This window comes from Macrobrachium nipponense, chromosome 30 (genome assembly GCF_015104395.2).
Source record: "Macrobrachium nipponense isolate FS-2020 chromosome 30, ASM1510439v2, whole genome shotgun sequence".
Classification (NCBI taxonomy): domain Eukaryota; kingdom Metazoa; phylum Arthropoda; class Malacostraca; order Decapoda; family Palaemonidae; genus Macrobrachium; species Macrobrachium nipponense.
The window spans coordinates 62,385,122-62,412,911 of NC_087218.1; the positions used below are offsets into that span (position 1 = coordinate 62,385,122).

The 27,790-nt window shown below is 40.5% G+C and overlaps 2 protein-coding genes across 2 annotated transcripts in view; one reads left to right on the forward strand and one right to left on the reverse strand.

The window, feature by feature from the left end:
* Nucleotides 1-2,238: 2,238 nt before the first annotated feature.
* On the reverse strand, nt 2,239-2,804 carry LOC135202179 (myb-like protein X). The gene is made up of 2 exons (XM_064231434.1): nt 2,584-2,804; nt 2,239-2,479 (listed from the first exon to the last, which is right to left on the reverse strand). The coding sequence occupies exons 1-2, from the start codon at nt 2,802-2,804 to the stop codon at nt 2,239-2,241; spliced, it is 462 nt and encodes a 153-aa protein (XP_064087504.1).
* Nucleotides 2,805-10,419: 7,615 nt separating this feature from the next.
* Nucleotides 10,420-27,790, forward strand: part of LOC135202180 (uncharacterized) — a 300,747-nt gene continuing 283,376 nt past the window's right edge. The window contains exons 1-2 of the mRNA XM_064231435.1: nt 10,420-10,765; nt 15,106-15,226. The gene's annotated coding sequence lies outside the window, so the exon portion shown is untranslated. The remainder of the gene's footprint in view (nt 10,766-15,105; nt 15,227-27,790) is intronic.

The following is a 27,790-nucleotide window of genomic DNA, read 5'->3' on the forward strand; positions in this document are numbered from 1 at the left end:
TCAAAGGAAACTCGGACATATAGCTATATATGGGCATCTCAGCCAATGCCCCGGGCAAGCACATGACAAACACACCATCCTCCCACATATTCCAATAAAATACAAAAGTATATTAATTAGTTATATAAAATAAACACTGTCCTGCATGTATTTAGTTATTATAACTTTGTTCTTTGCAAAAAAAAAAATTACAAAATTTGGCACTCAAACAGAATTGGACCATATGGCAACTTAGGGCATCTCAGCCAATAATGCCCCGGGCTCGCACACAATAAAACACACCATCCTCCCATATATTCCAATAATAAAGCAAAACTATACTAATTAGTTATATAATAAACACTGTCATACATGAATTTAGTTATTATAACTGTTTAAAAAAAAAACACACACAAAATGTGGCACTCAAACGGAATTGGACCATATGGCAACTTAGGGCATCTCAGCCAATGCCCTGGGCATGCACACAATAAAACACACCATCCTCCCACATATTCCAATAATAAAACAAAACTCTACCAGCATGAACACTGTTCAATATGCAGGGTTTACCTAATAACTTGGCTTTTCGCAAAAAAAAAAAAAAAAACAGAAATTGGCACTCGAAGGGGAATGGACCATGTGGCCATATACAGCATGTGAGCCATGAACAAAGGCATTCATATGATGGATACATTATCCTCTGACATATTACAATATTACAAAACACTACTAGCATGAACACTGTTCAATATGTGAGGTTTACCTAAAAACTTTGCTTTTTGCAAAAAAAACCCAGAAATTGGCGCTCAAAGGAAAATGGACCATGTGGCAATATATGGCATCTCAGCCACTCCCAAGGTCACGAACGAAGATACACCATCCATCCAGACTTTCCAACACAACAAAGACATATGACTACGCACACTGTTCATTGAGAAATGGTTATGTAATAACTTTTCTTTCGATTACCTACCTCTTAAAGGTGCGTGCAGGTTGACCTTGACCCGAGCGATTCTCAGAAAAGGGGGAAGCACTTGAGGCAGATGTAGGTAGCTCTGCACATGATCGTGGCTTGTAGACGAATGACCACCTGCAGTTGATCACACCGAGATTTGACACAGGCGATAATCTATGGGAAAAAAGCTTGTTTTTTTAAACGCCTCGGGTCATGCATGACCCGTTGCACCTGTCTAGGATTAATTAATGTCCCTATCTCTCTGGCACTCACTAATTAAATGACCCGTCTTCCAACACCTGAAACAAGCTTCTAACACCCACTGACATTCATTCTTCTTATGCCCTGGTTTCCAACATCTATAACACTTCTGCTCTCGCTCACGGCTAACCTTCCGACGCTTGCACTTCTATCTCTCTTAGGTTTCATCACACTTACATTGCTTGCTCTAACGTTCCTATCTACCAATTGCTCTGCCTTTTGCCTTGGCCCTTCTAAAACTGCCTCCCATAGCTCTTAAACTCAGGCATACCCTCATTTACTACAGTCCTGATGCTGACACTTCTGCTCTCTTTCATACACCTATCTATCTTGTAATCCCCAACTAACTCTAAATTATCATTCCATGTTAACCTCTCATTTGTCCATCTCATTTTCTCCTTATATTTCAAATTTATTAACTCATATACACTCTCAGGCACAGCGCTAACAACTTCCTCACTGACTCCTTACACTCATTTATATCCTAGTCTCCAAACTTTTTCCTAGCTAATGTCTCCAACTGGCATACACACAGAGACAATGACTCACCAACATTCATTCTTGCCACCTCAAAATTATTTTTCCTCCTATATCTAACACTACTCTTTGCCCTCCTAGCCTGTTCCATGATCCTAGTTTGCATACTTTCATATGATACATCTCCCACACTCTTCATCATCCTATACATGTCTAACAAGAACCCTGTCAAAAAGTTCCCTAACTCTTTAACCCAAACTCTCCTATTATCCCTATACTTAGCTGTGCAATATTTCTCATACTACCTAAAAAAAAAGTCCCCTACGATCCTACTACCACATTCCTCATACCTTGCTCATTGGGGTACCTCCCTCATATAAACAGCTTTTTGCACTTCCTGCTCACTCTCACTCTCACTTTCGCTACTTCCATTCTGACCTTTCTTACCCTCTTCTGAATATAACGAATCTACTTCCATACTCACATCCATACTTTTAGTCATACCTTTCTTACCCTTCTGCTCTCTACCTACTAATTCCCACTAACCACTATCTAAATAACTCTCATTCTGTCCTGTACTCTTCCTTTTTCTCAACATTCTCAATTCCTTTCACATCTTGTCTATCATCCTTACTAACTTTCTTTCCCTTATTCTTCTTCTTCTCAAGCCCTTTCTTATCCTTATCCTCATCCCTATCCTTATCCTGTCTCCCTTCTTTCCTATCCTCACTTACTGCAATCATATCACCTTCATCACTTGCACTCTCATCCTCTCGCTCTTCCACTTTCTTTACCATTCCTGGCCTGTCACAAGACCCAGGAGACCTACCACCAACAGCTCCCTCTCTAAAAACCCTTTCATCATTTCCCTCACCATCTCTTGCACATTACTCATCAACAATCCCAACTTTTCATCCATCTTCTCAATCATCCACTGCTCAGCCTCTTTCACTCCCTCTTTCATTCCCTCGTCTGCACTCCTCATCGCTCTTCTCAACCCTTCCAATTCCCTCTTATACTCTTCATTCTCAATCCTAATCTTCTCATACTCTTCTTCCACTCTTTCCTTAGCTTCCCTCAACAACTGCAACTCCTCCTTCTGCCTGTCAACTTCTGTCAAACCTTCCATACTCAGAGATGTTCCTAGAGTGTTTGGCACCCGGGGCGCGTTATTCCAGGCTAATATTCCTTCGCACCCCCTCCCCACATCAGCCCAATAACTTGAGAATTTTGATAAGGAATGAATATATAGTTTTTTGGGTTGATATCTTATAATACATAAACAATAATAGTACATTGACATTTCATTCTTAACCACTTGTAATATATGCATACTGTAGGCTAGATAAAACCATAATCATAACTAAAACAAATTTTTTGCAACAGAGAAGATATCAATGTAAAGAGAAAGCATCTTTAAATGAAGCTAAATATTCTCCTTCTGATTTACTAAATAAGTCAAATTTTACACTCTCCTTCTACGTGCCTTAGCAGCACCAAACTTGTCGATTACATCATAAAAATTAATATTCTTTACATATTCATTTTCTATAGAAATTATTGCAAGACTGTTCAATCTTGCTTGACTCATTGTTGATCGAAGATAATTCTTTATAAGCTTTAGCTTAGCTAGAAACTTCTTTCGCACAAATTGTTAAAAAGTCTCATGCACAGAGATAAATTTGGCAAGGATTCTCCAAAGCCCCATTTGACAATGAACTTGAGAAACTTAATAATAATAATAATAATAATAATAATTGGAAACATCAAACACTCCCCATCAAGCTGTCACCCGGAGTGGCCCGCCCCCCATTTAGTACGCCACTGACCATACTTACTTTCTTTACCAATCACACAATTCACTACACCAGTCGTCCTGCAGCTGCCACACCAGCAGTCCCTGTTCAGGCGCCAAAATAATGTGGCGGAATCACAAGCAAAAAACAAAAGCAAGCAACAAGATCTCCCACATTTGCATTAATCATTCCAACTGACAAATTTTCCTACAGCCACACTTTCTCCTTTAAGTTACTAAATACACGCAGACCAATTGGCTTAACGACACAGATCACACAAAAGAAAAACACACGTGCTCACCATAAACTCAAGACACTCAGGGTGACCTATGCTGTCTGCTGGATAGTTGTCGAGACACAACAACTGCTGAATTCAATACACAAGGACAGACGGACCAACCCATACAAGAACTCTGATTAATAACATAACAATCACTACGCAAACAAATACCAACAACTCGAAAAGAACACAACAAATCATACATCAACTCAGAAACACCACAACTTCAAAACAACTCGATAAACCAATACACAGACAACTACTAAAACTGTCTCCAACAAACAACTCACAAACATCAAAACACAAAATGAAAAACAACAGACACTCTTTAGCTCAACAACAACCAGACAGACATGCACAACAAACTATACAATATTAGCCTTATCTCTGTCCTCTACGATTACTCATCACAGTGACTGACTGACCCGGCAACCGCGCCAGCAGACAACCCAGACGACCACCCAACAAGCAAACCATTTGTTAACTATCCATCCACCTCTTACGCTCTTTCTCTCTCTCGATAGCTCGCTCACTCACACTCTTCAGAAATACACATACACACTACGATACCGCAACACCAAACACGAACACAACATATCAAACATACAGAAACATTTAAACTCTCAATTATTCCCTACAACTACAAAAAAACCCCATGACGCTCTCACTTACTCTCTCTCACGCAACCCTCGAAGATGTTGTCAGATGTAACTACCATATCACTCCTCCATACTGTCAAAACCACCGAACATCTAGGGCAGGGGTTTTCAACCTGGGGTACGCGCTCCCTATGGCACTCGAACGAATGGTAGATGCTGATCTTCAATGTGCTTTAGCAAAAACTGCTCCTTGGCCAACTAGAATAGTTAATGAAAACGGTTTCAGCCATATTTAATTCACTCCCTTTGCAGCTGATGTAATAATATCATATTTTGTTTTTGTAGCTCAGTACCATAACCTTGAAAATTTACTGCATACCCAGAGGTGAATAATTATAAAAATTGTCCATCTTTTTAATGGAATTCTCTGTTTACAATATTATTGGTTATGTCAGGATATATACTTCCCTTCTGTACAGTACTTGCATATACAGAATGGAATGTTTTCTGAGTTTTTGTTTTCCACGTTATACAAAGTGAAGGGATACATTGCTGACTTTACAAATGCTCGGAAGGGTACGGGGGAGACAAAAAGTTGAAAACACCTGGTCTAGGGGGAGGTAAAAAGGTTGTTCAATAGTATCGAAACAATCCATGGTGACCATGACAAGTATTTTGTTTGAGGGCGGTAGGTATAGGCAATAAACCTAACTTTTCACCTTTACACTGCAATGACATATCCGGAGCTAGTCAAAGTTTCTAGGATGAAGAAAATGGATTGGCTTATACAAGTGGAAGGTGAAAGCAGAATAGTATGGTAACAGAAGTAAGAAATGTGAGGGGGATATAATATTAATGGGGAAATGTGTGAGTGAAACACCCAAATCCCTACAGGATGTAAAGAAGCTTAAAAAGAAAAAATGATTCAAATAAGTGTGGCACACAGGTTCTGGTGAAGTCTATGAATCGACTTTGTTACACACAGGAAATGTGGCTATTTTTACGAGACCAGGAAATTCACACAAAATTGATTAATAGCATAGATGAACATGAGGATTTTGGATTCACACAAAACACACACACGTGCTCACCTTAGACTCAAGACACTCAGGGTAATGCTATGCTGTCTGCTGGATACAGTTGTCGAGACACAACAACTGCTGAATTCAATACACAAGGACAGACGGACCAACACAATACAAGAAATCCAATTAACAACATAACAATCACCACAAACAAATACCAACAACTCGAAAAGAACACAACAAATCATACATCAACTCAGAAACACAACAACTCACTTCACAAACAACACCAACAACATCGAAGACAACTTGACAAACCAATACACAAACAACTACTAAAACTGTCTCCAACAAACAACTCACAAACATCAAAACACAAAATGAAAAACAACAGACACTCTTTAGCTCAACAACAACCAGACAGACATGCACAACAAACTATACAATATTAGCCTTATCTCTGTCCTCTACGATTACTCATCACAGACTGACTGACTGACCTGGCAACCGCTCCAGCAGACAACCCAGATGACCACCCAACAAGCAAACCATTTGTTAACTATCCATTCACCTCTTACGCTTTTTCTCTCTCAATAGCTCGCTCACTCACACTCTTCAGAAAAACACATACACACTACGATACCGCAACACCAAACACGAACACAACATATCAAACATACGGAAACATTTAAACTCTCAATTATTCCCTACAACTACAAAAAAAACCCATGACGCTCTCACTTACTCTCTCTCACGCAACCCTCGAAGATGTTGTCAGATGTAACTACCATATCACTCCTCCATACTGTCAAAACCACCGAACATCTAGGGCAGGGGTTTTCAACCTGGGGTACGCACTCCCTATGGCACTCGAACGAATGGTAGATGCCGATCTTCAATGTGTTTTAGCAAAAACTGCTCCTCGGCCAACTAGAATAGTTAATGAAAACAGTTTCAGCCATATTTAATTCATTCTCTTTGCAGCTGATGTAATAATATCATATTTTGTTTTTGTAGCCCAGTACCATAACCTTGAAAATTTACTGCATACCCAGAGGTGAATAAGTATAAAAATTGTCTATCTTTTTAATGGAATTCTCTGTTTACAATATTATTTATGTCAGGATATATACTTCTCTTCTGTACAGTACATTGCATATACAGAATGGAATGTTTTTCTGAGTTTTTGTTTTCCACGTTATACAAAGTGAAGGGATACATTGCTGACTTTACAAATGCCCGGAAGGGTATGGGGGGGACAAAAAGTTGAAAACACCTGGTCTATGGGGAGGTAAAAAGGTTGTTCAATAATATCGAAACAATCCATGGTGACCATGACAAGTACTTCGTTTGAGGGCGGTAGGTATAGGCAATAAACCTCACTTTTCACCTTAATTTACACCGCAATGACATACCCGGAGCTAGTCAAAGTTTCTAGGATGCAGAAAAGGGATTGGCTTATACAAGTGGAAGGTGAAAGCAGAAGAGTATGGCAACAGAAGTAAGAAATGTGAGGGGGATATAATATTACTGGGGAAATGTGTGAGTGAAATACCCAAATTCCTACAGGATGTAAAGAAGCTTAAAAAGATAAATGATTCAAATAAGTGTGGCACGTATGTAGATTCTGGTGAAGTCTATGAATCGACTTTGTTACACACAGGAAATGTGGCTATTTTTAAGAGACCAGGAAATTCACACAAAATTGATTAATAGCATATATGAACATGAGGATTTTGGATTCACAGGTGAGTGTTTATGTATGCGTTAGTCATCATGTTTATATGGCAATTGCATAATTATATCGCGTTTTATGAGATGAAAATATGCAAAAGACAACAAAAAACAGTATTCATTTATATATATATATATATATATATATATATATATATACAGGCAGTCCCCGGGTTACGACGGGGGTTCTGTCTTGAGACGCGTCGTAAGCTGAAAATCGTCGTAAGCCGGAACGACGCTTGGAATATGTCTTAAACTAATAAAAAGTTATAAAAACCTTACTTGTAATCCTTTGGTTACACTACATGTTGTTTCCTGTAGTTTTTATGTACAACCTGGAGTTATTTTCATAAAGAATGCTGGTTCTTGAAGGTAAAAACTATTGTAATCCTCTGGTGACACTACATTCTTGAAGTTTTATGTACAACCTGGAGTGATTTTGCCAAATCTTGAGGGCTACAAGAACAGCTGATTACTATTTACGTATCATATAGACTAATTAAAGTAAACGTATCTTTAAATAGGCTTATATATTAGTATCAACAAAACATTTCCTGCCATGAGTCAGAGGCCGTTTAATGAATGAAATGAACATTTCTCTGTCCTATCTGCTCAGAAAATAAACGTTACGTCAATCTCCGAGACCATTGTTGCCAAGGCGTCTCTCTCTCTCTCTCTCTCTCTCTGATCAAATTACACTGGAACCTTGACATACGATTGCCCTAATATACGAATGTTTTGAGATACAACAGAAAATTTGCGAAAATATAAGCTTTGATATACAACGAAATATTTGAGATACGATTTTGCGATGAGTGTTAGTTGTATAGGCGACCGATAAATGGCGTTCAGTCTGTTTGTTTGTTGGTGCTGCATGTTAACACGTCGTTGTTTAGTTCAGTTGTGTTTGCACCTATTTTTCGTGTTATTTTGTCTATTTTATTATTAACCATGGGTCTCAAAGCTAAAGACAAAGCAGGTGATAAGAAAAAACCCAAGAAAATGATTTCGATGGAAGCAAAACATGAAATTATAGCAAAGCATGAACGTAGCGTTCGTATCGTTGATTTGGCAAACGAGTATGGTCGAAATCCTTCTACAATATCCACGATCATCAAGCAGAAGGAAGCTATAAAAACCTTCCAAAGGCATCACCATTATTTCTAAACTACGAACTGATTAAAATAAATAATAAAAATTAGTTTAGCAATGTTATTTCATTTGTGTTTATTACGTAGTTTTATTAGTGTACATACATAAATAAAAAGAGAACAAATCGTTCCCTGCCACCCTTCCCTACCTCCTCCCCCTGCTGGCCTCACGTCATCTTTCGTTGTGGTAAGTAAAATTCCTTTCTTTTTTTTAATTGATTTTATTAACATTTATTATCATTTATCACATTGCTCTGTTATTTTATCATTATGTGTGTTATTACTCATTTATTTGTGTATAAATTGTGTATATATTATGTAATTTAGCTGTGTTTAGGTGTGGTTTCATAGCGCTAGAACGGATTAATACTATTACATTATTTTTAAATGGGAAAAAATGCTTTGAGATACAACTGTTTTGATATACAGACGATGGTAACGGAACAAATTAAATTCGTATGTCCAAGGTTCCAGTTACTGGATAATGTCTCTCTTTGGATACTTTGATTTTGCCAACTCTGAGGGCTACAAGAACAGTTGATTACTACTTACGTATCATATAGACTAATTAAAGTAAACGTATCTTTAAATAGGCTTATATTATTAGTATCAACAAAACATTTACTGGCATGAGTCAGAGGCCGTTTAATGAAACGAACACTTCTCTGTCCTTAACTCGGAGCGTCGGAAGACGCCTCTCTCTCTCTCTCTCTCTGATCAAATTACTGGATAATGTCTCTCTTTGGATACTTGGAATTTGCATTGTAATCTAACCAGAAACTTCGTTTTGTTATTATTACTGGAAACAAGCAATGATTTTTTCATTATTTGCGCTTTTGGACTGTTATATGTAAACTTTGCGCACCGCAAGCTAGTATGTATTCATTCGCATCGGAAACTAGTTTCCGCATATGAGGCGTCACTAAAAAACATAGAAAAATACGAACATAAAAACAAAGTGTCAAAAATCATCAAAATTAACCTCAATGTTTTGTTGTAATCTAACCAGAGACTTATTTTTATTAATATACTGTGATAACTATGAAGGATTTTTTTATCATAGTATGCGTTTTTTAAAAGCGTCGTTAACTCGAAGCGTCAGAAGCGTCAGCGTCGTAACCTCGGAACAAGCGTCGTAACCCAGGACGGATTTTTCCATTGAATAAGAAAAAGCGTCGTAACCTCGGAACGTCGTAAGCCGGAACTGTCGTAACCCGGGGACCGCCTGTATATATATATATATATATATATATATATATATATATATATATATATATATATATATATATATATATATATATATGTTATATATATTGAAGACTAAATCTTAAGTGTTACGTTTGCTAACAGATTTCCCAGGGTTCATTAATCTTTCCTCTTGTACCAGTCCATCTAACGACGCTTTCTTCTTGAAGCAAAAAAAGGTTACTGAAATAGAAGCAGTATCCAGTGCAGACATGTTGCTTTAATGAACCCTAGTAGAAAACTAGATGATGACCATGAAACTGAATGGTCTTGGGGCAAAAAGATCAACTTATTATTTATTTACGTCAATTATATGTATCCCACAGGACGCTAGTCATGCATATAATTCCTCTTGCTTGATACAGCAGAAATCTTCAAGTACAATGATATATAACAACCATAAAAAAATTCTATAGTTATCCTTCGCGCGCTATCTGTGTTTATCGTTTACGATTTTTGTGCGGTTGAATATGAGAAACAATCTTTTCGGGTATACCATTCATTGGGGGGTGAATGGCGGGAACCAAGTTATCGCAACTGAATTTTTTTTTCTTTTACAGAAATGGCTGTTGGTACATTCAAAGATAACTCTAATTTTAGTCGCAACAGATTCAGTCATTTTTGGAAAAATTGTTTTTGAATGCTGTCGAAGAGGACAATGACCAGAAAACAGACATATTGCAGATTATACTCAGCGAATCTTAGTACTATAAGGGAAAAAACTAATTAATAACTGTTTAACGGCTAGTATGGAAGTGTTGCATAGTTTTGGGATGAATAAAGGATTGATTTACTTAATTTGACGATTAATGTCTACGAATATTACCTGAGGAGTGATATATAGTGACAATGAAACTCTAAGAGACATTACAAGTTTCTCATTGTTGTGATATGAATCCTGCGGTATAAGGTAGACTTCTTCTGTTGACGAATGTGCAAGGAAACAAGTCTTGTCGTCATCCGTAAATACCATAAAGCTCTATGTAGAATTTTAGATTTTTAGTGAAATTTCGAGTATTTAAGCCTCGGATTAATTACGTTGAAATAAATGATCATATTTATCAAGATTTATGTTGCTCCCAACTCGCTTCATTGCTGTACAGGAAGTGTCCGTTGAGATTAGCAGAGTTGGCGTAATGGGAATTTGCTGACACTTGTTACCTACCTACAAGGTTCTTTCCTCGTAACTTCATGGTGTAATTACCGAATTTGTAACGTCTATGGAACAGTGATATGATTCTGCAATCAGGGCATTTATAGGTAAGTAACTTACCCATGGTAATTACTATAGGCTAGTAGGTTTCCTGAATAAAGCTGTCATACTTATTAGGACAAGTTAGCTGACATAGCACTAGGCCTAGGTAGTTAGTAGTTCGTAGGCCTACCTAGCTACCTTAGGTATTACGATATGATGACATCATGCAAACTCCAGCGTTTGCTTTATTTGAGCCTTGCCATAGGCATTTATCAGAAAAGCAATTTACCTTTGGTTTCAAGAGGAGTACTAGCTACTCCATAGCCTAACATTAGTATACATAAACCAAGCTCAGTTGTTTCTGGAGTTCCACAGGTTAGTGTTCTTGGTCCGCAGTTATTTGTTCCTACACATTATACAAACCGTCGGTCCTTTACAATAGGAATTACTTAAGGCAAAGCCTGGATGCGGCCGCTGAACTTTCAAACAAGGCAGTGCGGCAGTTAGGGTAAACAACCGCATGGACTGGCCCAACACACCCACGGTCACGGATGGACGCCCTTCGAAAAAGTACTTATAACGCGTCCAGAATGCAAAGTGATAGCTAATAACGGTCAGACGTGTTGTGTTACATTTTCAGTTATTCCAATTTTGGTATTAATAAACATTACCATAATATAATTTATCTAGCCCTAAATTCCCAAAAACCGCACCAAAATTTACCACATTGGCAACCCTGTTACCTCCCATTCTGTCCGCCAGTTGGCAACACTGCCATTGACAGTTACAAAACCTTCCCTTGAAAATCAGTTGTTAACGAGCATCTGTGTTGTTTGTTTACATCACGGCCACTTTTTATAAATTTCTGAAACCTTTTCTGCCTTTAAAGCTCTCATTAATTGTTAATTTGGCTTTATGTTAATTACCATTTACATATTATAGGGTAGATCACCACGGCAGGCCAACCAGGCCACCTACATTCAATGCTTGCCACCCTCCGAAAAAGTACATTATAACGCGTCCTGACACCCGAGATGGGCATCAGTCGCGACTTGTTGTTGGTGAGAAACGGAGCTAAAGACCTCTACTCTCCTTTCGAAGTAAGTATTTTCTCCAAAGTTAGAAATTAAGGCCAAATTTTATGATTTAAACAGAGGGTACTGAAAACGGTCTCAAACGTAGTGCAAATCTCACCAAAACGCGTTCAACATTTTTACTTACAACTCGAGGTATTTAGAAGATTGACACCATCTCGATGTTTACGGAGTAGCTTGTGTCAATAAACTAACCATTTCCTGTGATAAATCCGCACACCACTTGTGCCCACAGACGCTGGAGCACTTTCATCACAACAATCGAAAACACGATTTCTCACCAACAAACAAGCCAGGAGTAAACAGCTGTTTTGGTAGAAGATGACGAGAAGCGTGCTCTTAGCTAATTTTTAAATAAGTAGTAAAACATCAATATTTTACATATTTATGATGATTAATTTGAAAATATTCGTTATTGAAAAAATAACTCGACTCTGACTCAAATTTAAGTAATTATTTTTCTGAATTAGAACGTTCTTTTAAGTTCTGTATTATGACGCCACGACATCTTGACTTTCATACCTATTGTAAATAATTGCTATACTCAACTGTCATTGCAGAACAGTTTACCAGTTATTCATGCAGATTGTTATCAGCTATACATGTAATTGTTATAATCGTTAATGCAGATATATATCTTTATTATTTACTTTTTGGATATATGAAGATTATCGCCATAGTGTGACGCAATCGTTTTCAGTCCATGGGCCTCTGTCTGTTTTCGCACCATAAGAAATTATGGGGCCGAATTTGCAATGACCAGAAGTCGTTAAAAGAGGAAAGTTAGCATTGAGGGGCATATGTTTTTCTTTGACTTGAGAAAAATACAAATTTATTCAATAGCTAGCTTGTAAAAAATACTTGGTTATAAAAACTTGATTGACAACTAAGCAGCATGTCTACTATGGGTTTCAGAGACAGTGCAAGCACGTTCTTGGGCAATACCTATTTCTGTAACGAACACTCATAACAGAACGAGATTTTGCTATAGTGCATTACACCCAGTGCCGTAATTTATAATGGTATCGTGAATCACTAATCATAAAGAATAACGACACTTGTCCTTGTACCAAGAGACAAAAACTCCATTATGCAGAAATGGATATGAACACGCGTATAAAGCTCCACCTACCCTCTACCCCCCCCCCCCCATCCACCGCCATCCCTTTTCTTCTTCGTTCCTCCGCCTTCCTTTCTCTCTCTCTCTCTCTGTTGCCATTCGGTATGTGTTGACCCTCCAAACTGGGTATAAGACTAAACATAAAACGTTGAAATTGGTGAAATTAGGCTATGTATTGGAAGTATATATACATAAATATTAAAGCAATTTTATCATTATTGCATTACTATGACAACTAGAATTCATGGAAACAGTTTATAATAATGAAACGGCGTATGTGTGAAGCCTCCACTAATGTGGCAACGATTGATTTTGCCATTCTTAGCATGCAAACATTTAAAGCATGCAAACATTAAAGGTTTATATTTTATTTCTGGCATACGATTATTAAAGAAATTAAAAAACTAATAAAGACTGAAATCAATGAAAAGTGCTAGCAAAAACAAAAAAGCAAAAAAAAAAAAAAAAAAAACATGTATAATTAATTCACTTTTGTCCGTACGTTCCTCTATGCACTTTTCCGTATTCGTTCCTCTATGGTTTTCGGCAGCCAGATGTACGAAAACGTTAGAAACATTTGATTTTATCTACTTTAGAAATATCTGTAATTTTTTTTCGGGGTAATTTGGTTGCAAAAAAAAGGGATAACATACATGAATTAAATCAAAATTTTTAAATAACAAAGTAAATTTAAACTAAATAACGAGTAAAGTAAACAGTTTAGGGAATAAAACTTTGCAGTTTCGTCGTCTGTCGTCGTCTGCTGTTCATAACTGTGTTTATGGCGCGCGCGCTTAGAAACCAGAAACAGCAACGGGTTTAAAGTGCAATGTGGAGTGAACTGAGACCAAAATGTGTATAATAAACAATCAAATAAGCACTGTGGAGTTTCAGTTGTGATGGCAGTAAGGATAAAAACCACCGATTACAAGGTAAGAATGAATTCAGTTCAAACCATAACCCCGGGAATAACAAGTTTCATACTTTCACTAATATAGGCAACAAAATGTTGTTTTATTGTGCTGATTACAACTGCAATCTTGAGTAAGATCAATAAACGTTACATATATACGCTAACATTGTTCAAATGAGTGCTGGGAAGGCTGGGGAAAGATTGTGGCCATCACTGATCAGAAAAACTTCCATGAAAAATGTAGCCGCCATATTGGATTTCAAAACTGCCTTGAAAATAACATATTTTTACGAAGAGCTCACAATGGGCCTTATTTTAGTTCGTGTGGGGCTTTCATATATCACATTATGTTGACGAAACTTCAGTCTTTTAAATGGTATGCTTAGAGTTGCAATTGTATTCTTGTTTCACCAATTAAATATCGAGTGAATAAGACCCGTCCACCGTGATGAGGGTTGGCCTGCCGTGGTGATATACCCTATCCACGAAATTAGTAAATTAACTTTTGTTTCTACTGTGGTATATATTTTATTTTGACAAACTTTTGCGCGACCCGGAATTACGTGACCTGTCCAACAGTCCAGTGGATAGCCAAGATGATTCGACACTTCCTTCTGCTAGCAATACAGGAATTGGCTGGCTTGTGGGACAAGGATGAGTAGCAGGGAGTATGAACCACATGACTTTTATAGCTCTTGTCATGGACAGGTTTGTGACTTTACTTCTCGTTGCGACGTCTGTGAGTCTTGGTCTGATGAAGACATGACGGCGTACATTAAATATCAAAGAATCTTGCAGTGTAAAAGATTGATTAAGGAGAAAAAGAAATCGGTAGTTAGACCTGTATCTAATGATTTCCTTGACTTGTGCGCCTATGGTTCTGGGCTATCAAGGAGAATTCTGACAAGAACTAAAACATTCAAAACATGTATGGTGGAGAACAGGTGTATTAGACAGGCAACCATTTAGGCTTTAGTTTCAATGCCAATTTGCCTGTTGGCACAAAAGTATAAGCTATCTTTAACTGTAGGTAAGTATCCAGATAATAAGTTTTATTATAACAATTTATATTCTGTGATAAAGATTTATATGTGTTCTAAAGTTATTAGGCCAGTCACTGAAAAGCCACTTACATTACATTCTAGCTAAGTGCATGTTACACAAATTTAAATATATATATTTTAAAGTTATTAGGCAAGTCACTGAAAAGCCACTTAAATTCTAGCTGTAGTGCATTGTACACAAATTTAATTTTGTTTTATGCATTTCATTTTACAGACGTGGCAAAATATGAAAGACTCATGTGCAAATGGATTTGTACCAGTGTATGACAAAGGGTAAAATAAATAAAGAGGGCAGCTATTAAACTGACATTCAGACTGGCAATTACTTTCAGGAGGTATGTAATTTAAATAAGATCAAAGTTTGATTTTAGTCCATTACAGTTGGTACTTGTGACGCTAAGACTTCTGTGTACAGTATTGTTCTATAGTTGCTTAGTAATAATATGAATATTTTAAATGAACAATGTTTGTATATAACATGAATATTTTAAATGAACAAGGTTTTTATTCATATAAGATTTTCTTTAAAATTGTTTGGATGACTGCATGAAAACCAAAAGCATTTGTACAAATGCAGTAACCTTTCGTAGAATTTTTTTTTTTTTTTTTATGGAAATGCAAGCCAGGGCTTTTTATGTAGTGCAAGCTTGAAACTGTCATTGAAACTTTAGTAGCAAGGTAGTTAACAGGTAGTAAGGGTGGGTGAGAGAGAATCCCAACTCACCTGTGTTGCCAACCTCTTCCTCTTTGGTGTACAGTGATGATGTCTTCCTGTGTTTCTGCTGACTGCTAAATTGGAATTGGTGTTTTTATTTACTTGTTCATGGATAAGTAGTATGAATATTGTAGGTGTGAAGGGATGAAATGAGGATATGTGGCCTTTCAAACCCTCTTATTTAATTGGATCACCACTGTTACTGCTCCTTTGTAGGGGTCAGATCTGCGGCTGTCATAGGAAGGCTTAAATAGAAGAGGAAGGCTATAAGCGCCTCAGTGGCATGATCGGTATGGTCTTGACTTACCACCTTGGTGGCTATGAGTTCAACTCTCGGGCATTCCATTGAGGTGTTAGAGATGTGTATTTCTGGTGATAGAAGTTCACTCTCGACATGGTTCGGAAGTCACGTAAAGCCTTTGGTCCCATTGCTGAATAACCACTGGTTCCATACAACATAAAAACACCATACAAACAAGTGTTTCATATAGCTACCTTAATCACATTGGCTGCTACCATATTCTGTTGCTGCTCCTGCCCTGGGGCTCGGTTTCTATTGAGCCTACTGTAGCAGTTGCCCTTCCTGTGGGAGATGACCTTATGGCATCCACTTTGGCTGCCAGTCTTGTAGAAGAGAATAATATACAGAAGAAATGGCTATGATAAAAAGTTTAAATGGTCTCCTTACTCTTTGTTGGAGAACTCTTCTACCCTCCTCTTCCTTTCCCTCAAATAGGAAGTAGAAGATCTCTTACAAGCAGACCCAGAAGATTTTGAGTGAGTACCATTCTTTTGTGGGGGGCGGGGGGGGGGAGGTGGTTGGTGATGCTTATCCACTTTTGTGCTACCACAATTGCTCAGTATCCCAAGTTGACCTGTACTTTTTCAACACAAGAACTGTTCTTGACACATCACTTGTATTTTGCTTGAAGTTCACATGGTAGAGTCAGTGCTACCACTTGCTCAGTGTGTGGATGGTCCCTGGACAATGTATGCACAGATGGGGTTTATGTGCAATGGTTGTAATCTGCACTGAGTACTGGGATGATCTATTTGCATGGGATTATGCTGCACCCTGTTCTGTTCATGGTTTACCTTTAGCATGAGTTGAGGCACTTGTATTTGCTTTCCTATGGCTTCTAGTGGTTTATCTTTTTCTGAACGTAGGTAGATCCACAAGACAGATGACCACTGCTGACAACTGTGTTCCATGCACAGGTTATCATGTCCCTTGGTACATTGATTGCTACCAGTGGTATTGTCCTGGGACTTTATATACAGGGGGTGATGAACAGTCCCCAGAATGTGCACCTAGGCTACAGACAGTTGGTTGGTACCACAAATCTGTGTGTCCTCTCATACAGGGGGGGGGGGGGGGGGGGGGTGGGGGGGGGGGGGGGGGGGAGACTGCCTGAGGCTTACTATACACCCTGAGCGTCTCGCAAAGTCCACAGGGTGGAGTCACTGCTACTCTCTTGCTCGGTTCGTGCAGGGTCCCCGGACTGTCAGCATGTAGACTCGGGGTTAAAGTGCTACAGACTTCCAATATGTGGTCTCCATGTGTACTGAGATGATATGTTTGTAAACGCTCGGTTACTGAACAATTGACCAGTTCTGATGCAGTTTCTCCAGAACAGAGATCATCTCACATGGGTACTGGCTGAGGTAAGATGTCATGCCCTAGCAACAGGTAGAGTACCAAGTTTGATGGCATATGAGACCCTCTATAATTTTAGGAGAGAATATTAAGAAAAATATTTTGTGTTCACATGTAAGCATTTAAAAAGGTTCCCACATTATGGTAGCAGTCTTTCCCTTCTTTTTTTCATTCCTTTTTGTCCCATGTCCATATGCCATGAGCCATTGCAGTGAAATTTTGAGTGTTATTTCTATTGATCGGGGAATATTATGATGCTAAAGTAGTGACTCTCCTGTGGTCCAATACTTCACACACAAATTGTTTATACATTCTAATGTGCCACCTGTCTAAGGTTCAGAGTGGCCATGGGAAGCCCTGTACATGAGCATGTCATGAACATATTTTGATGGTGTGAAGTACCACATACTAGTCCCCTAAGTTCATCATTTTTTCATTGTTATTTAAATATGTAAAGCATTTCTTCATTGATTTATAACTCCTTTCACTTGGAATGTATGTACAGGCAGTCCCTGGTTAATGGGGGCATTCCCTTCCAAGCTGAGCACATCCTACTGAAACTTGGTGATAACTGCTCTGTTAACCAGGGATCGGTGGCACCACTAAATGGCGATCAGCATTGAAAATCCAGTTAATGGTGTCACTAGACAAGCAGCGTCAAACTGGATCAGCATTAACTGTTGCCTCCGGGGACTGCCTGTACCATATTGCTTGCCATATAAGAGACAAGAGCATTAGATTCACTTATAATTTGGCAAGATATATTATGGAATTCACTCCCTTCATAGTTCAGATGGTGTGTGCGCAACCACATTTCATGGTAAAGCACCAAATGTTACAGGCTAAATGCCAGCACTCTCTTGACAAAAATTTTGGCTATGGTTTCAGCATAAACTTATTTGCCATTTCATGAAATTTACCAAGAATTATATTTTTTTTTTGCAGAATATTACTGAGTGGGGTATTCTAACCGGTTTAGCAAGGGTTTTTTGACGTTACTGTTTACTAGTGAAAATTTTGCAGTAAATATATTGTGGTGCTGTATGCCTTCTGGGTAGCACCAAGATGAATAAATAAAGAATTACTGTATGATGTTCAGAAACTAACAAGCTTGGACAGAACATCCTTATTAGAGACCACTTTCCTTGGTAATTGGGCCAGAGTAGCCACATTGTTGCTGCCCGACAAAGGCTTGAAAATCTATTGAGGCCACCATAGTCCCTGGAACCAACAGGAATTTCAGAGGAAGGAAAGTGGGCCCAATTGGTGTTCCCCCTCAATGTCAGGTTATTGCATGATCAAGAAAGTACTTCAGGGAGGGGGATGGCCTTATTAAGGTCATTCCCAATGTCAGAATTATTAAATGGGTAAAAAATACTTCAGTGGGTTTCCCTATTTGGGTGCTCCTCAATATCATGTTATGGGATGGGGGAGCCCAGATATTCTTTCAAGGGATCCCACTATTGCAAAAACAAAGTCAGTGACCTAAGTCTTCCAGGTTCAGGAGGGAAAGCTAGGTGGCAAGGTCCATTTCAGGCCAAAAATTGTGGCATCTATCTCATTGTATGATTGTAGATCTCTGTCTGAGAAGTTGTTAGGGAGAGCTTGAATTCTAGTATCTTCTCCTATGCTCCCGCTGAACTTTAGATCCAAATGGCTAGTCTAAATCAAAACTTTCCTTCAAAGTTTACTGTCAGGAACATTTTGCTAATTTTGCACAAGAACAAAAACTATCTTAACTTGATACAAGGAGGGCTATGTTTATGGTGGGTGGCATGTGCCATCTCACTGGCAAACAGGGGATTATGCAGCATGAAGTTGGCAAAGCAACTTTTGGGTTTAGCTTATTAGCAGCCCTAAAGTAAGCGACAAGCATCAGAATCCCTCTACTGGCATGATGAATGGGTGAGGGTACCGCAGTTGTGGCCACTGCGGCCAAAGAAGTTAGTGAAAGAGTGGAAGATAAGAGCAGGTACATGGAACTTTGGTACTCTAACAGGAAGACTGAGGGAGATAGTAGATGTGATGGAGAGGAGGCAGATAGATTTCTTGTGTGTGCAGGAGACTAGTGGAAAGGGAGTGGAATTAGAGAGGTAGGAAATGAGTATAAGCTCTATTACAGTGGGTCACAAGAGGGGAGAAGTGGAGTTGGAAATATAGTAAGTAACTGGAAGGAAAAAGGGTAGAAGTAAAGAGGTAAATGATAGTCTTTTAAAGATTCCAATAATGAAATAATAGGGGACAAAGTAGTGCAGTCACCCCCACATTTGTGGTCTTAAGATTCGCAGACACCTATTCACTGATTTTAATGTTGAGGCTATCTCTATATTATTTGCAGAAAATTTGGCAAATTGTGAACTTTTTTAAAACTTTTTTTGTCAAGAAATATTCACTAATCAGTGTATTTTGATGTTAATTGCTGTATGCTTATATGTGTAATGGGTAAAATGTTTAAGATGACATTGATCAAAGACTAATACAGTAATAAAATAGTAACTTAACCCTTAAACGCCGAAGCGGTAAAAAAAAAATGTCTCCCGTGTGCCGGAGACGTTTCAGAGTGAGCGCGGAAGCGGAAAAAATATTTTTTTCAAAAAATCACAGCGCGCTTAGTTTTCAAGATTAAGAGTTCATTTTTGGCTCCTTTTTTTGTCATTGCCTGAATTTTAGTATGCAACCATCAGAAATGAAAAAAATTATCATTATCATATATAAATAATGCGATATATGATAGCGCAAAAACAAAATTTCATATATAATTGTATTCAAATCGCGCTATGCGCAAAACGGTTAAAGGTAACAAGTTCATTTCGTTGTAATGTAACACTAAATTTGCAAATCATTTTCGTTTAAAATATATAAACATTTGTAAAACAATAAAGCAAAACACAGAAAAAGAAAATTTATATCACAAAATAATGCATGAATTCGTAACGCGCGGACATAAACAAATATTTTTTTCAAAAATTCACCATAAATCTAAATATTGTCCTAGAGACTTTTCCACTTTCTTTCAAAATGAAGACAAATGATTGAATATTACTAGACTGTAAGAATATTAGCTTACAAATACAGTTTTCGACCATATCTGACGAGTTAAAGTTTACCGAATGTCGAATTATTTTTATATGTATTTTTTTATATGCAATTATTTCGGAAATAAGAAAAGCTACAACTTTCAAATATTTTTTGTGTTATTCTACATGAAATTGAGCACATTTTCATATATAAAACTTTATAAAATGCCTAATATGAAATGGAGCAAATATTCCGAGAATGGGACTTACGCATTTCGGAGATTTGTGGCGGAGAATGCGCGGAGGGAAGGAAAGTTTTTTTTTTTTTAAATTCACCATAAATTTAAATATTGTGCTAGAGACTTCGAATTTGTTTCACGATGAAGATAAATGACTGAATATTACAAGACTGTAAGAGTTTTATCTTACAATTGCGTTTTTATACATTCAACTTACCTGTCAGATATATACATAGCTATTGACTGTCGCGCCGACAGAATTTCGAATTTCGCGTACACACTACAGGTAGGTCAGGTGATCCACCGCGCCGCCGCTGGGTGGCAGAAATAGAAACTATTCCCGTTTTCCATCAGATTTTTTCTGTCGGCCATACTGGCAACATCGTTGTTGGTATCTCCGGCTGGATTTCGTTTTTGGATACAATTGATCATCGTTTTGGACCCTTTGGTGACTTATTTGGATCGTTGTACTGGCATACACTTTTGTGGATCGTTATTTGGATTTTGGCTTGGAATTTTCATCATGATGTCTGATTCTGGAAGTGTGGTGAGAATGTGTGTGAATGAAGGGTGCAAGGTGAGAATGCCGAAAGCTTCGGTTGATCCTCACACTGTATGTAAAATATGCAGGAAGTATGAATGCTCGATGGATAACACTTGTCATGAATGTGAGAGTTTGAGTGCTGAAGGGTGGAAGTCTCTAACTTCTTATTTAAAGAAATTAGAGAAAGACCGGTTAAGGAAGTCATCTTCCAAAACCAAGCCTAGCTCTCAATCTTCAAGTGGTTTGGTGAGTAATATTGTACCCTCCTCTAACATTATGAACGCTCCTTGTAATATTTCAGGTCCTTCTCCGAATGCAGATCCTACGGACTCTGCTTCGGAGATCGCAAGCCTTAAAGCTGCGCTTATGAAAATGGAGCGTAAAATGGCTGCCATAGAAGGTAAGCAAAGTAGTGCTGTGGAAAGTGATGTGAATTTCCCCAGTGAAGTGGAGGAGGCGTCTGATTGGCTTCACAACGCTCCCAGGCCTAGACCTCTTTCAAGCTCCCAAGCCCAGAGGAGAAGGAATGTCAAAAGCCTTACGGAGGTTATGGAGGATCCCCACCAGTCAGACGTCTCTTCGGCAGAATCTGTAACGTCACAGACTGCCAGAGAACGCATTAGAAAAAGCGTTCTACGTGAATGTTTTTCGTCTTCGGAGAATTCCTCACCTAAAAGAGGATGGAGATCCAGCGGATCGTTCTCGTCCCTTCCGAAGAGGATCTGGGAAGAATCGGGCATAAAACTCGAGTCCGGAACGTTTTTTCGGAGGACTCCCCGACAGAGATTAAGAAAGCAAAGGTTTTGGCTTCTCCCGCTAAGTCGTGGAGAATGGAGAAAGAAGGCTCTCCTTCCTCTCGTTTAGACCAGAGAGAAGAAACGACTAAGATATTAAAGGATATGCAAGAGTCTATTGCTTCTCTAGTCGGGGTTCTTTCGAGAGATCCTCCAAGAAGAAAGGATGTTAATCTTCCTGTGAAGAAGTCAAAAAATCCTTACTATCAACCTCCCAGAAAAGAAGATTCTTCTTCGGATGAAGGGTCTATTTTTCACAGACCCGCGAGTTCGGGGCGCGAGGCGCCAGCCAGGCGTGAAGCGCCAGCCAGGCGCGGAGCGCCAGTCAGCCGCAAAGAACTACCAGGTAAGCGCGAGGCGCCAGCCAGGCGCGACGCGCCAACCAGGCGCTATCCGATATCGCATGAGACGGCCAGGCGTGAGGCGCCAGCCGCGCATGAGAATTCTTACAAACAGGAAAAGACAATCAGGCGCGAAGCGCCATCCAGGAGCGAAGCGCCAGCCAGGCATGATGCGCCAGACTGCCGAGAAGCGCCAACCAGGCGAGAAGCGCCAGGCTGCCGCGAAGAGACATACAGGCGCGAAGCGCCAGCCAGACGCGACGCGATAGACGGCTGCGAAGCGCCAACCAGGCGTGAAGCGCTAGTCGAGAGCGAGGCGCCAGCTGCGCGAGAGGAGCCAGCGAGGCGCAAAGCGCTAGCCGAGCGCGAGGCACCAACCGCGCGAGAAGATTCAACCAAGCGCGAAGCGCCAGTCAGGCGCAAGGCGCCAGCTGAACATGAAGAGCGGCAAGAGCGAGAAGTTATAAGGGGTAACAGAAGATCTTTTCATGTAATGTCTTCGGATAGCGAGTCTCCTACAAATAGAAACCCTAATTCAAGGAAGCAACCTGGTACATCGAAGGTTACGGTTTCAACCTCCATGTCTCAGGATGTTTTAGTGGATAAGAAAGGGAGAGCTTCTAGATCTGTCAGTCTCTCTCCTTCTAGGAGTATTTCTCCTAAAGGGAATAGGTCTACGGACAAAGATTCTAATAAAAGAGCTCGCTCTCCTTCTATGATGGAGTTGGATGAAGTGTCGGAGGAAGAAACGCCCGAACAATGAGGGATATTCTAACTACAAAGTGTTATCCTCTCTTCTCCTGCAAGAATTTGGAGACTCTCTAAAGCCCTGCAGCTCCTCCTTCCCCGAGATCTCTGTTCTCCAGTAACGAAGGTTCCTAAATCTTCTTCGTATTTAAAAATGAAACCAGCCATATCAATGAAGAAGGCTATTCAATCTTTAAATAATTGGATGAAGGTGAAGAAGGAAGCTCATAAGACAGTTTTTTGCACTCCTCCATGTAAGCTCGGGGGTAGGAGGGGAATATGGTACAGGACAGAGGAAGCGATGGGACTTATGCTTCCATCTTCCGCGGAGGCGGATTTTTCAAGCTTGGTTGAAGCATCGAGGAGACATGCTTTGAATACAGCTAAAGCATATTGGAGCATGTCAGAATTGGATCAGCACCTCAAATGGACTTTTCCATGTACTAGAAGTTTTTAACTTCTTGGATTGGTCCCTTGGAGTGCTGGCCAAGAAGGCAAATGAACCAGATGTTTTAGAACCTGAGGTTTTGCATTGCATTTTATCCTGTATGGATAAGGCGGTTCAGGATGGTTCAGGAGAATTGTCATCTCTATTTGGATTGGAACAGGAGTAGTGAAGAAGAGATCATTGTTTGGTTCATTTCTAACCAAAGCGGTTTCTCCTTCACAAAGGTCAGCCCTTTTATACGCTCCTCTCTCGGATCACCCTTTCCCTTCGCACTTGGTGAAGGAGATTTCAAAGTCTCTTGCTGAAAAGGCAACCCAAGATTTAATTTAGTACAATCCTCCAAGAAATTGATACCAACAGTACCAGTAGCGAGGAAGACTACTCGTACTCCGGTAGTGCCCTTTCGAGAGGTTTCCACCTCTCGTCCTCCAACGAAAGGAAGACAGCAGAAAGCGAGGAAGGTCCTCCTTTCGATCTTTCAAGAAATCAAAGTAGCAGCGAAGTCCTCCAAACATCTGTAGGGGCCAGACTCCTAAACTTCGTAGGGGCTTGGGCGATAAGGAAAGCCGATCCTTGGACGCTAGCAGTCTTGGGGAAAGGTTACATTATACCTTTTCAGGACAGACCACCTTTGTCGAATTCCCCAAAGGAACTGTCGGCGAAGTACAAGGACCCTGTTTCTGAGGGAGACACTTCTTCAGATGGTGATAGGAATGAAGGACAAAGAGGCAATAGAAGAGGTTTCAGGATCCTTCCTCTCCGGGGTTTTTACAACCGCCTGTTTTTAGTTCCAAAGGCATCCGGAGGATGGAGGGCCAGTCTTGGACGTGAGCATTCTGAACAAATATGTGGAGAAGAAAAAGTTCTCGATGGAGACTTCTGCCTCGGTACTTTCAGCCCTGCGAAGAGGAGACTGGATGGTCTCTCTAGACCTGCAGGATGCATATTTCCACGTTCCTATTCACGTCATCAAAGAAGTATCTCAGGTTTGTGATACAGGGAAGGTCTACCAGTTCAGGGCCTTGTGCTTCGGCCTCTCCACGGCTCCACAGGTATTTACCGTACCTGAATGCGGAACTGTAGCCAGATGGCTACACCTGGAAGCATAAGCGTCTCTCTGTACCTAGACGATTGGCTGATAAGAGCAAAATCCCAGGAACAATGTTTGGAGGATCTGAAGAAAACATTAGAATTGACAAAGGAATTAGGACTTCTCGTGAATCTCGAGAAATCGCAGATGATCCCCAGTCAGGACTTAGTCTATTTGGGGATTCAGATGAATTCTCGGATTTTCGGGTTTTTTTCGTCCCAAGAAAGGATTCTTCGAGGGATTCAGAAAGTAACATCCTTCCTAAAAAAAAGAAAGACAGGAGTTCAGCCAGGGAGTGGCTGAAGCCTTCTAGGGACTCTTTCTTCCCTCCCGGAACAATTTGTATCCCTAGGAAGACTTCATCTAAGGCCTCTACAATTCTTCCTAAAGAGATCTTGGACTTGGAAGAAGGGCCATCTGTCGGACACTTTTCCGGTAACAATAGAGGTGAAGAAACACCTAAAGTGGTGGCTGCTCCCACTCAAAGAGAACGAGGGAGTGTCCCTAGAGGTTCGGAACCCAAACCAAATCTTGTTCTCAGACGCTTCAGAGACGGGATGGGGAGCGACTCTAGGGGCAAGAGAAGTCTCTGGCAAATGGAAGAAAGAACAAAAGGATTGGCATATAAATGCCAAAGAACTATATGCAGTGTTTCTGGCATTAAAATTTTTACACATGCAACTTACCCGGCAGATATATACTTAGCTTATGTCTCTGACGTCCGACAGAATTCAAACTCGCGGCACAACGCTACAGGTAGGTCAGGTGATCACCCCCCTACCTGCCGCTGGGTGGCGGTAATAGGAATCATTCCCGTTTTCTGACAGAATTTTTCTGTCGCCGGTGCTGACAACAACTTTGTTGGTAGCTCCTGCTTAGAATTTCTTGCTTGCTTCGCCGAGGATTATTTGGGAAGTATTTGATCTTTGGTTGTTGGCATACGCTTTGTGTTGGATTTAGTTAGTAATTATGTCTGATTTAACACCTGGAACTCTGTTTAGAGTATGTGTAAATGAGGGATGCAAGGTGAGGTTGCCTAAGGCTACTTTGGACCCTCACACTGTTTGTGTAAAATGTAGGGAGGGATTGTTCGGTTAAGGATACGTGTGATGTATGTGAGAACTTAACTGAATTACAATGGAAAGAACTAACTTCGTATGTTAGAAAGTTAGAAAAGGATAGGATTAGAAAAGCTTCAGCTAGAAGTTCAAGTAGATCCTGTTCTGCGGAACAGGATAGTATTTCTAACCCTGCAGTAGCTTCGCCATCTTCCTTTTTGGTTTCAGCTCCTTCCCCCCGCAGCGAACCCGAGATGTGTCTGCCGAGAGAGCCGCTGTGGAAGCTTCAATCCGCAATTTGCAACAGCAATTGCGAGATATAAACCAAGGTAAGGGTGAAGTGTCTAGTGATAAGTGCAGTGTCCCAGTGCAGTGGAGGGGGCGTCTGACCGACTCCGCATCGCTCCTATGCCTAGACCTCTTTCAGACTCCCATGCCCAGGGGAGGAGGAATGTCGAAAGCCGCAATGGGGATGTAGAGTATCCCCAACGGTCAGCGTCCCTTCAGCAGGTCCTGTAGACTCGTCCCAGGCTGCTATAGAGAGCTATAGGAAAAGCCTTTCTTAGGAAGTGTTTTTTCCGGACTCTGATTCATCCTCTCCTAAAACGAGGGATGGAGCTCTTCTTCCAAATCGCGCCCTCTCAAGAGATGCCTGGAAACCTCCAGGAGTAGGCGCTCTTGACTCCAGCCCGGAGCCTTTTCCGGAGTATTCTCCTGCGCCTAAGAAGGCTATGAAGGATCCGGAATCCTCTCCAGAAGGGATTCGGTCATCTACTAAGAGATTCCTGTTGGACCTCCAAGAGAATCTCTCTTCTTTAGTAGGCTCGCTTTCGACTAGTAGGCGCAAGGAGCCTTCTCGCAGGAAGGACGCCTCTCTTTCCAGTTAAGAGGTCGGTTAGGAAGGAGGAGTATGATAGACGATCTTCTCCAGTAAGAGCCTATTCGCCTCCTAGAGTAGACGACTCCTTTGAAACTTCGTCAAGACAGGGAGATGGTATTCTCCTCGTAGAAGCTCGGAAGCTAGGAGTCATAGCGCAAAGCGGTAGGAAGTAGGCGCTAGATCCTCTCCTTGTAGGAGTAAGGAAAGATCTCCTTGCGAGAAGACGATCGGTTCGTATCTGTCGAACGATCTCCGAGGAGTAGGATCTCCTCTGCAAGTGGTAGGAAAGAACGAGAGCGCTCTACTAAGAGAGATAGAAGCGAGAAAGGCTCTCCTTCTAAGGATGATTTTTTCTAGAAGGCGCCAACGTTCGATAGGACGCCTGGATGATCGAGTCTCGTTAAGTTACTCGAGACCTTATGATAGCTTTCTTCAAGGGAGTCAAGCGCCTCTCCTAGTAGGTTCCAAGATTCTACGAAGAACCTAAACAGGGTTCGCGCCCTACTCCTGGAAGAGTATCTAGAGCGGACGCTTACCGTTCTCCTCAGCAGGCGTCGAGAGCCTGAAAGGAGCCTAATCGAGGATCGGCGCCTACTCCTGTAAGACGATCAAGAGTAGGCGCAAGCGCTTCGCCTCAAAGGCAGCAAGAGCCTAAAAAGAGCCTTTCCAGGGATTTGCGCCCTAATCCTGGTAGAATCAGGAGTAGGCTCTGACGCCTCTCCTCGTAAGATTCAGGAGCCTGAAAGGAGCCTTTTGTCAGGCGCCGCTCCCTACTCCTAAGAGTCACAGAAGAGTAGGCGCAAGCGCCTCTCCTCACAGGCGCCAAGAGCCTGAAAGGATCCTGACTTTGGATTCGCGCCCTACTCATAGTAGGCGCTCGAGAATAGAAACGAGTGTTTTCTTCCGGATAGGCGCCAATAGCCTAATAACTCAGGCTCTAGATCCTCCCCTAGTAGGTATCAAGAACCTAGGGAGAGAAGTAAAGCGGAGTTTTTTGTTCTTCTACCGAGGAAAACATATCTCGGGTATTGAACTGGCGGCTCCTTCGGACGAGCTCTTGAAGGATAAGAGTCGCATACCTGCCAGGACTTCTTCACCGAAGAAGTCTCCCTCTCCGAATGTAAACTTTGGAGGAAGTCTCGGAGGAGGAAGAGACGAAAGAAGTAGGAGTCTCTGATTATAAGAGACTTTCTGCATTACTTCTTCAGGAGTTTGGGGACTCGCTGTGTTCAGCTGATCCTCCTCCTCGGGAGGATCTCTGCTATCAAGTACTAAGTTGGCAAAATCCCCCTCTTTTGTCAAGATGTCGGCCAACTCTATCTATGAGGAAGGCCATCAAGAATCTGGAGACTGGCTCCTGGTTAAGAAA